General features: G+C 33.7%; 1 protein-coding gene across 4 annotated transcripts in view; it reads left to right on the top strand.

Moving 5' to 3' along the window:
- Positions 1–11,524, top strand: part of ry (xanthine dehydrogenase rosy) — a 36,586-nt gene that overhangs the window by 24,912 nt on the left and 150 nt on the right. For 3 of the 4 annotated variants that reach the window (XM_076395260.1, XM_076395261.1, XM_076395262.1), the window contains 4 exons: positions 4,758–4,927; positions 5,072–5,169; positions 7,980–8,379; positions 11,333–11,500. In XM_076395260.1, coding sequence (XP_076251375.1) covers positions 4,758–4,927; positions 5,072–5,169; positions 7,980–8,379; positions 11,333–11,500 — 836 coding nt within the window. Of the gene's footprint in view, positions 1–1,708; positions 1,834–4,757; positions 4,928–5,071; positions 5,170–7,979; positions 8,380–11,332; positions 11,501–11,524 lie in introns of those variants that run through there. The other variant, XM_076395264.1, reaches the window with a different exon arrangement.

Genomic DNA, 11,524 nt, shown 5'->3' on the forward strand with positions numbered 1-11,524 from the left:
AGTCGATATTGTATTCAGAGAAATGCCAAAACCATCGAATTTAAGATTTAGGTTAGTTTGCTTAAGATTACACAAGTTCGGTTCAACTTTTGGACCAGAGCAGATGAGAACATCATTAGGAACTTGTTTTTGTAATGTGAATGTACTTCCGAACGTGTAAAAATGCAGACACAACGTTACGAAGTCAATTCAAAATGTTTTTATTATGTTTGTGGATATTGTATGCTCAGTAAACGTGACTTCATTATGCAAAAAAGAATTTAATTTATTTAGGAATATTTGTCGGACTGATATTCAAAACCTAATAGCGACCGCAAAGTTTACCAAATATGGGGATTGTTTCAAAGTGTTGTTCACTATTTTCTCGGTAACCACCAAAACTTAATTATAAGCACGTAATCGACAATTGGTTGCAAAATTCCAATGTCTCTTAAAATAATTCTCTGTATTCACATCTTGATTTTTTTCCTTAAAACTTGGGCGACACCAAGGAGAACGGCTACACCAAGATAGAGCAACAATCTGAAGCCGATACAAAGGATTTTGGGACGAAGGCATGATGAGCGATTATTGTTGACCTTAAGGCGTGAAACAAATTCCAAGCAGTAGAAAAGAGATATATACTTTTTAATTCAATAAATGGCCGTTAATGGAAAAAATTAGTAATATAATGAAATTATTGAATATGTCGAAAACTAGAAATAATTTAAAAAGCGGACTTTTTAGATTCAGCCTGCTAATGTAACTTATAAATAGTTTTTGATTGTCCAGGTCCAAAACCATGCATACTTGTGGATGGTACTGTTGTACTTGTATGTGAATTTAAGTATATTGTTAAGACATGTTACAAATTCACCTTGCTGCGTTTATAACTGTATAACTATGGTTTTAATCTAGTTCTTAAACATTGCATTTGCGATGGTTCTGCTTTCGTTTTGTTGGACTTCTATTATCTTATTTTTCAACTTTTTTGACTGATCAGGGTGTTCCTTGTCGTAATCAATTGTAATCGAAATCATCATTTTCAATCGTCGAAACCAATGACTACGCAATTTTGCACGCGGGTCGAATATGTTTGTCGTAAGTTTTGAATAGAATATGATTAAGTTTGTAGGAAACTGCTAATGACATAATTAGTATTTTAAATTAGGTTTTTAATTGTAGAGTTTCGGGGCTAAGACAAAAATGAGTTTTAATTTATGATAATATATTTATTTTCCATAAATATAGTGGTCGCTATAAATTACTCCATCTTTTTTGTTAATTAATTGATTAATATATTCGTTAATTACATATGTGGCTTTTTTGGATAGACGATATTCGGGCTAATTTTTACTCGTTAGCTTTACACTGTTGCAGCACGAATTGGCTGTTGTACCTACCGTATTCACCAGATATATCGCTTTTTAATTACCACTTGTTCAGGTATGTAGAGTAACTTGACTGGCACACGGTTTTGAAATGTTGAAGAAGAGCGAAAATTGATCGATGATTGGATTGCTGTCAAATTAACATCGTTTTTTTTAAGGAAGATTTGAAAACGTTCACTAAATGCCTTTTTAAAGTAAAAAAAGTATCAGAGTGCATGCAAATACCTAATATATGTTAATAAGTTAAAAGCATGAACAAATCAAATTAAAAATAAAATAATATTGTAGGCTTGATGATTGATACAGAAGTTTTAATGACGTATACATTGTAATTTTAGGTATAGAGATGGGTCAAGGGTTGTATACGAAAATGCTTCAAGTAACAAGTAAAGCCCTGGATATACTGATCAATGCAATTTTGCATGCGGATCGAATATATTTGTCATAAGTTTTAAATAGAATATGATGAAGTTTGTAGGAAACTGCTAATGACATAATTAGTATTTTAAATTAGGTTTTTAATTGTAGAGTTTCGGGGCTAAGACAAAAATGAGTTTTAATTTATGATAATATATTTATTTTCTATAAATATAGTGGCGCTATAAATTACTCCATCTTTTGCAAAATCTCTTAGAATCAATCAATCTACGATACACTGCAACTTTACTAATATCTTCACGGGATAAAATCAATTTTAATATGAACAAATCAGTTCCGTTCCGTAAAATTAATTCACGTTAATTAATTGATTAATATATTCGTTAATTACATATGTGGCTTTTTTGGATAGACGATTTTCTGGCTGATTTTTACTCGTTAGCTTTCGGTGTTCTAACCATTAATTAAATAGATTAGTCATCTCGATAATTATTTAGTTATGGTTGGACGTTGTATAACGAACTTTGTCCATTTAACTGGACCTCGAGAGCTTTTTGGCGGGCATTAATTCGAACAAGTTAATTAGGATTTAGCGCAAGACGTTATCCGTCATGGATATAGTGTGATCTATATAGCCATTTTAATGAAACAAGGTCTGGTGTTAATTTCATATCGAATTGATGAAGCTAGGTATTATTTTAATTGTTTGTTATATAATATATGCATATACAATTTAATTTGCAAGGCAATAAGTAATTTTGAATAGAACATATGTTTAATGTTTTCTGCATTCATTTTTATCCTATATATTCGTTTTTTTATTAAGCAGAACTGTAACCGGTGACTGAAGTCCGTGATTTGGAGCTCACGTTAAAGCATTACGTCAGATACTATACATTCATGATCATGGCGTGAATAAAACACACATACAATGAAAATACATACATATTCTCTGCATTAATATACGGTTCTTTATGGAAAAATTCAAACAGAAATAGCCCTAAAAATAAATAATGGGCAGAACAAAATCTATAAGGATATCAAAAAGTACTTTATTATTTTAACAACAGTTTAAATTATAATAGTCCCTCCTAGTTTTGGAATGGTGTTTTATGGCGTTTTAAATACTCAAAGCGTGCGATATAGACTAAGAAATAAGCTAATGTGTATTTCAGGATATAGAAGATTATCTCGCAGATTGATCTATCTTTTTGTATTTAATTTAACAAGTACGACATCATTCACGTGATCTTCATCTATCTATCTTCATGATTTAAGCAGTAGAAATGTTTCTACCTAGGTACCTTCAGTATTGTGAGCAGAAAATATTTTTTCTTTCATTATACTACGTGGAGGAATCAAATACGAACGGTAATTTTGTAAAATAAATGTATTGATCAGTGGTATACATAAATTAAACATTTCAAGTCTTTCAATGTCACCTCCGTGCTCCGCACATTTTTGTTACCGATTTGGAATCTGGAATATCCCATCTTCATAAGTATGAGGGCTAATTGTCAGCCAATTGCGCATATACTCCCCTAGTTCTTCATTGTTTTCAAATCTTTTGCCTCCAAGTTAATCTTTTAAGAGCGCAAACAAAAAATAATCGCGAGGTGACAAATCAGGGCTATAAGGAGGATTCTTGAGGGTTTCCCAGCGCGTTTGTTCCAATTTATTTCTTGTCAAAACTGCGATGAGTGGCGCCAGGCCATGAAGGATGATGATGTCTCGAATGGGCATACCTCGTTGTTTGCTTCGAAACGCGATATTTGTCGACTGTAACAACTCAGAATAGTAAGCTGCATTTACTGAACAGCACGGATGTTGTCATTTGTGAGACTTGTTCGTAAACATCGACCATGATTTTCAACAGGTTCTCGCCTATCCCTGAATTCTCTGATCCACGTTTACATTCGATTCTGAGACAGTGTAGCATCTCGAAACTGTGCCTTCAAACGAGTTCAAACGAATTACCTTTAAACGAAATACTCTTTTTATAATTGTTTAATAATTTTAGTTATTTATACTTGTTTACGTTTTTTATTTTATCTCACGCTGTTTAATTTATTGTCTATGTTTATTTTATTGTATTTATAGTTTACTTTTATGTATGATTATGTTTCAAATTTTTATCAGTCACTAAATAGTACAATAGCGTTGATATTACTTAAATTATAAATAAATAGAAAAGATAATTCCCTTTATATTTTAAAAATGTTGCTTGTTTCATGCAACTTTATTTTACAACCATTCAAAAACTATTTTGATCATTTCTAAAAAAAAATTCAAGGATTGACCAGTTTAAAATATTACCTTATATCTTACCTTATAAAGATTTATTTCTTTTGAGCAGAGTTGAAAAGCCAGTTTCTGAAGTAACAATGTAAGCAACTGTTAAATTCGATGGCTTTGACATTTCTCTTCATAAAATGATAGTTTTCTGTTAAATATTATAGTATTATTTAGTGTTATAAATTAATCATGGAATGTTCAAAATTGAATTTAGCGTTGCATTGCATTGCTAATTATTTTTGTTGTTTGATTCGAAGTAATCGATGGTTATATTGCTGTCAATGATTACATACGGAATGGAGGAACAAAATACCCATAAAATCTATCCATTCAGAGTTGCAAAAGTTGCAAAGGACACACTGTTGCAGCACGAATGGGCTGTTGTACCTACCGTACTCACCAGATATATCGCTTTAATTACCACTTGTTCAGGTATGTAGAGTAACTTGACTGGTACACGGTTTCGAAATGTCGAAGAAGAGCGAAAATTGATCGATGATTGGATTACTGTCAAATTAATATCGTTCTTTTCAGGAAGATTTGAAAACGTTCACTAAATGCCTTTTTAAAGTACAAAAAATGTCAGAGTGCATGCAAATACCTAATATATATTAATAAGTTAAAAGCATGAACAAATCAAATTAAAAATAAAATAATATTGTAGGCTTGATGATTGATACAGAAGTTTTAATGACGTATATATTGTAATTTTAGGTATAGAGATGGGTCAAGGGTTGTACACGAAAATGCTTCAAGTAACAAGTAAAGCCCTGGATATACCAATCGAGCTGATTCACACCAAAGGCCATTCGACGGATGTGGTGCCAAACTCGAGTCCAACTGCTGCTAGCACTGGCAGTGATCTCAACGGAATGGCTATTTTGGTAAATTAAAAACGTTCATTTTAACATTGTGTAAATATTTATTTATCGTATATCGTCTAATTTTGGATAAACAAGCGTTTTTCCTAAAATTCATCAATTAAATTCCAATTTATATTTTTCGAGTTTCATCTGTTTCCTGTTTAGGATGCCTGTAATCAGCTGAACGAGCGCCTGCGACCGTACAAGCTAAAAAACCCGAACGGGAAATGGAAGGACTGGGTAAAAACCGCCTACTTTGATAGGTAAATATGTAACTTGGAAAAAATGCAGTAAAAACGTACCGTATTTCATTAAAATGGTTCGGAAAGCAAATATGACAAAAACCTTTTTAAAATTTGTTACAATCCGATTTACATATTTTTTCAGCATTCGGGTTGTAAGCTTGACAAATTATAGATTAAATTATTAGGTGCTTGGATATATTTTGATCAGCGATATCTATTAGTGAAAATGCGAATTAAGAATGTGAACAAACTATTGAATAATCTAACCTAACTGTTAAATTCGATGATTTTGACATTTCTCTACGTAAAATAACAGTTAAGCCATTAAACACTTTTATAAACTTCTGGTGGTGCTTCTCCGTTATATTACAATTGTCGGTTTTAGTTTCAATAATTTCAAGTGTGGTGACTTTGGTGTTAACTGGAAAAATGTTGAACGAAAACCCAGTTCAAACTCTCAAATATCTTTCAGACAGCTAGTAGTTGATGAATTAATTGTTTCCAGACGTATATATACGATGGGAAAGATCCAAAAGGAGGAAAGAGTGGTTGTCCCGCGAATTGTCTGAAAATACCTTTTTCTGTTGCTATTGTGACTCGTAATGGAAAGTCGACTCACTTCGACAATCCCAAGCTCGAACACTGATAGATGAGTCTAGGAGAGTCTTGTAGTGCATATTGTAGGATCAGAAAGATGTAGTGCATTATGATCTGCTCAAATTGAATGAAATTGTTGCTGCAGATGTATAGCGTCGTCAATGAACAAATTGAATGATGTATCATTACAAAAGGTACTAGTAAAATAGCAAGTAACAGAAAGTCATTTTCTCCTATGACAACGCTCGGTCACACATTTTAAGAGATGTGTGGGGTACACTGTTGCAGCGGGAATTGGAAATTTTGCAGCACTTAGTGTATTATCCAGACATAGGGTCTTCTGATTACTACTTTTTAAGATCGATGCAGCATGGCTTGTCATATATGGTTTTGAAATGATGAAGAAATGCGAAAAGGGATAGGTGATTGGACTGTTGCCAAACCAACATGGTCTTTTCGACACAGTATCGCCAAGTTGTTTAACAGACAGAGAAACCGTTTTGGGGCGCCAGAGTCCTATGCGTGGATTTCCTGACATGTACACAGCAGTGGAAAGATTCGCATTTTAGAAGAATAGAAGAATGGTAATTGTCGTGGATTATCAGATATGATAGCCGTGACAATGTAACGAACTGTTTGAAGAAAGTAGAAAATGATAGTAGATGGTAGTAGGAGATGGTAGTAATTTTTCTGAATAAATGACTTTTTAATGAGAAAAATGATCAGAATAAATGCAAGCACTTAGAGGTAGGGATGACGGCCGTGGAGAATTTCGATATATCGGGTGGAGAAATAAAAAACACTAGGTTTTAGTATCAAACTTTTTCTCTTTCAGTTCTACTTTTCACCAAAGAAAAATCTTGATGATCGGGTAGGAGAAATCTCATAATAAAATTTCGATACTCTCCTTTGAAAACGCTAGGATTTTAATATCGTTATTTTAAAACTTGCAACTCAAAGTTCGATACTTCCTTTTACAACTATCGATATTTTTTGAAGAAAATATCGGCGAAATTATTTATAAATAATTTTTTTTTAAATATCGTTATATTGATATTTCTTAGGCATCCATACCTAGTAGTTATATTTAAATTATTGTCTGCTGCTGTTTGCGGAATATCTGTTGGTCAATGGTCAACCGATAATGAAAGTTGGATACAATGTTAATATGATCTTTTAATTAAAATATAATTTCAATCTGTCAATTCTTTTTTTCGTCAAGTAAGTTATTTTCATAACTGTAAATGCCTTTTTAATTGGTTTTTATTTTAAATTCTACAATTATATTTATAACACATGGCCTGAAAAGTCCCAGACCTAACACATAATTGGCGCTAATTTTAATGCATTCACTGCTTTTTCAGTTAGTATTAACCTTCAAAAGAAATCTGTTCACGATATTCTACTCATAAGTTTGTGAGTTTTTGTGCTAAGAGTGACACTACTTTTATTATTTTCAAAACAATAGATCAAAAACAATTTCGGGTTTTAATTTTGCACTGCTTCTTCATACGAAACAACAATAAAATTTTGGTTTGCTGACTTCAAACGTGGTCGTAGAGACACCGATGATACAGGATATCAGAGAACATAAAAATCCACAAAATCGTTTAGAATGATCGAAAAGTGAAGTTGCATGACTTAGCTAACATTGTAAAGGTATCAAAAGAACGTGTAGGTTTTATATTTCATGAGTATTTGACTATGAGAAAACTCTGTTCAAAGTGGGTGCCGCGTTTGCTCACTGTTGACCAAAAACAAAAACCTTTTGATTTTGGCCATGTTTAGACGTAACAAAGCAGAATTTTTGGGTCGATATGTGACAATGGATGAATCATGGATCCAGCACTTCACCCAGGAATCAAAACGATTGTTATCTGAAGATAAATCGTTCTGTGGTGGCATTTCAATGTTAAAGCGGCGCTGGAATGATAGTGAGCTCTTGATGGAGAGTACGTTGATGAATAAAGCCCATTTTGAACAAAAAAAAAGCGTTTTCTTTGTTACATCCGATACTTTTCAGCTCATATGTTATATAACGAACTGCGACTTAAATAGGAACGTAACGTTAATACATCGTTAAATTCTGTAATACAGAAACACATTTCAAAGAAAGTTTAATAATTATCTGATTAAATCGGTCGTGTTAAGTTAATTGGTAATTTACGTTAATTCGCGGCCCGTTCCGTGCACGATGAGGGTCTTTACTAATTAAAGTTTGTATGAATCAGGGTATGTTTGTCGGCGGCTGGTTTCTATAAGACCCCCAACATCGGTCACGACTGGGTCAAGAACGAGGGCAATCTGTACGGCTACTTTACCTATGGGGCGGCTTGCAGTGAAGTGGAGATCGACACGCTAACCGGCGACCACCGGGTGCTGCGCACGGATATCGTCATGGACCTGGGCGAAAGTTTGAATCCGGCCATAGACGTAGGACAAGTGGAAGGCGCTTTTATGCAGGGTTACGGTCTGTTCGTGCTCGAGGAGCTGGTGTATTCTCCCACGGGTACCCTGTTCACCCGCGGCCCCGGCACTTACAAGATTCCAGGTTTCGCGGACATTCCCGCCGAGTTCAACGTATCCCTGTTGAAGGGGGCGTCTAACCCTAGAGCTGTTTATTCCTCAAAGGTAAATTATACAATTATAGTAAGTTATAAATGAAATATTTGCTGTATAATCTGTCCAATAAAACAGCCAATGCACTTAATTAATATTTTTTACCTCTAATTATTATTACTAGTTTAGAAGAATTTTGTAGGCGTTTAACAACAGGGTCGACAACACAAATTCAATTTTATAAATTCCGACATGAATTGTACATGTTCCGACGCATCACATAGCGTTCTGTCTCTTTTTAACCAGGATAAAATGAGATGGAAAAATGCGTTTCGAGTTGAAAGCGAATTTTATATTTTTATAAACTGCATTTCTGCAGTTTGCGGTATAGTTGACGTTATCTATAGTATGACGTTCTAATATATAGGTTTTTATTGAAATAGTTATGACATCGTAAATTATTGGAATTTCAATATTTCAGACCAGAGTATACTTAAATACTCGAAGTATATAGTCTATCCAATAAAACAGACAATGCACGTCATGAAAATGTATTACCTGAGCACGTGACAATTTTGCCGCATTAACTTAGAATTTTGATTTACAAGGTTTGCTAGTTTGAAATCTCTAATTTTTATCACTAATGTTTTAAATAATTTTGTAGATATTTGACAACAGAGTCGACTGGTACAAATAAAAATCGAATTTTAAATACTATTATAAAAAATCAAGACATTCATTAATAAATGAAAATAGATTCCTTTTACTGTTACATCAGAGTTAGATAACATAATATAATAACAATATTTGCGAAGGCTGTGAATTGGCAAAATCGAATTTGGAATTTGGAAGTTGAGGAATCATCTCTTATTACTGGAAACCATACAAAATTGGATACCAAAAAGAATCTCTGATATATGAACATATTTTTATGTCTGAATGATTAATTTGTAGAAACATATGCAGGAGTAATATTAACATCATCCAGAGGTTCTAGAACAAATCTTTGATGAATGTTTCAATGCGATGATATTATTTTTCTGATAAAGTGAATCCATTAACTTATTATTTATGGTAAAACTTCATGTTTGACATAGTGAAAAATCTCGTTACTCTGTATCGTTCCGATTATAGTATATGTACCGATTTTATTCGATGATTAATTTTGATTAATCGATTTATTAAAATTTAGATGTAACAAGTCAATTGAAAAGTCCCCGACCTGATACGTGGATGGCGCTACTCGGATTAAATCCATATGTTTTTTAGGTTAGCTCTAACCCTTAAAAGATGCCTGTATAAATTTGACTGATGTTGGATCATTAGTTTGTGAATTATAACATTTTGTGTGGAGTAACTTTTGTTATTGTGAAAAAAATTGATAAAAAGGAATTTTGCGTGTTGATAAAATATTGCTTTTTGAAGGGAAAAAATACAGTTGAAGCAAAAACTTGGCTTGATGTCCAGTTTCCGGATACTGCCCCAAGAAAATCAACCAGGTTGGTATGCTAAGTTTAGTTGTGGTAAAATGAGCACCGAAGACGGTGAACGCAGTGGACACCCAAAAGAGGTTGTTACCGACGAAAACATTAAAAAGAAAGATATAGCGGACACTCTAAAGATATCAACTGAACGTGTACATCATATCATTTACGAATATTTGGGTATGAGAAAGCTCTGTGCAAAGTGGGTGCCGCGCTAGCTCACTTTTGACCAGAAATAGCGCCAAGTTGATAATTCGGAGTAGTGTTTGAAGATGATCAAGCGTGATAAACCCGAGTTTTTGCGTCGATATGTGACAATGGATGAAATATGGCTCCATCATTTCACTCCGAAGTCCAATCGACAGTTATCCGAGGGGACTGTACGTTATGAACCCGCTCCAAAGCGTAGGAAAACGCAACAGTCGGCTGACAAGGTTTTGGCGTCTGTATTTTGGGATGCGCATGAAATAATTTTCATTGACTACCTTGAAAAAGGAAGGACCATCAACTGCGACTATTACATAGCGTTATTGGACCATTTGAAGGACGATATAGCCGAAAAACGGCCGCATTTGAAGAAAAAAAAAAGTGATGCTTCACCAAGACAATGCACCGTGTCACAAGTCAGTGAATTGTTTTATATTAATTATAAATTCACCTTTAGTTGTTTCTGCTCTCATCACTCTGTCTTGGAAATTGTTAGCATTAAATCATAATCCGATATTCAGAAAGTATCATTCAAGTGAATAACTTAGTTGTTATTTTCCAATTTATCTGAAATTTGTTCACGATTCCGTCATTTTTCAACTTCTTCTTCAATGTGTTATCCGAAACCGGAATTCTAGATGAACCGAAGGCGTTTTTAACCATTCCTTTTTCCAGCCTGAAAATTGTTTTCATTGTTAATTTTAAGCAAGCGTTAGAACAATATTTGCTGGTTTATAACCTATATTTATTATAATTAATATTTTGAAGGATTTTGCAGACGTTTGACAACCGGACGACTTTTGCAGGATAGTTCGTTTACATGTTCTTGACAGCATTGTGTCTGATTTTAAAACAAATTTATAAATTGCGGCAGGTAATACATTAAACATCGTGGGGACGTAAGTTCACTGTTATTTTGAATAGAACAGCGGAACATCATTTTTATAACTTTTTATTCATAAAAACATTAAAGCGCAATTAATGCCGGTAAGAAAATATTTTAGTGGTTTTTTTCAATCATTTTTTGATCAATAGATTATTAAATAACCGCTATCAGTGCAGTGAAGTTATTTTAATCGAATAAAAATGACGGAAATATAATATGATGTTATTCTTTTTGGTTAAATTGCATCTTGCAAAACAATTGTAAATATTTCATTTTTATAATCTTGCATTTTACACTAAAATGCGGATAAAGGTTGTTTTTTCTATATAGTTTTACTTTTCGAAACTTTTTTGTCAATTCAATTACCTTGCACTGGAATAAATGATCGATTACAGTTTTCGAACTAATATCGTAAAAATAACAACACAAACATTTCGAAAACTTTCAGGCTGTTGGCGAACCGCCCTTGTTCCTCGCCTCATCCGTTCTCTTTGCCATAAAAAGCGCCATCATCGCCGCGCGGACCCAGAACGGCGTCTGCGAGTTTTTCACGCTGGATTCCCCCGCCACCGCTGCTAAAATTCGCATGGCTTGCACCGACAGCATCACCTCCCAGGTAGGGCATACCCGCCGCCCGGCG

Source organism: Rhynchophorus ferrugineus, unplaced genomic scaffold (assembly GCF_030347505.1).
Source record: "Rhynchophorus ferrugineus isolate W39M unplaced genomic scaffold, kcgeb_rfMv2 rfM2, whole genome shotgun sequence".
NCBI classification, from domain to species: Eukaryota; Metazoa; Arthropoda; class Insecta; order Coleoptera; family Curculionidae; genus Rhynchophorus; species Rhynchophorus ferrugineus.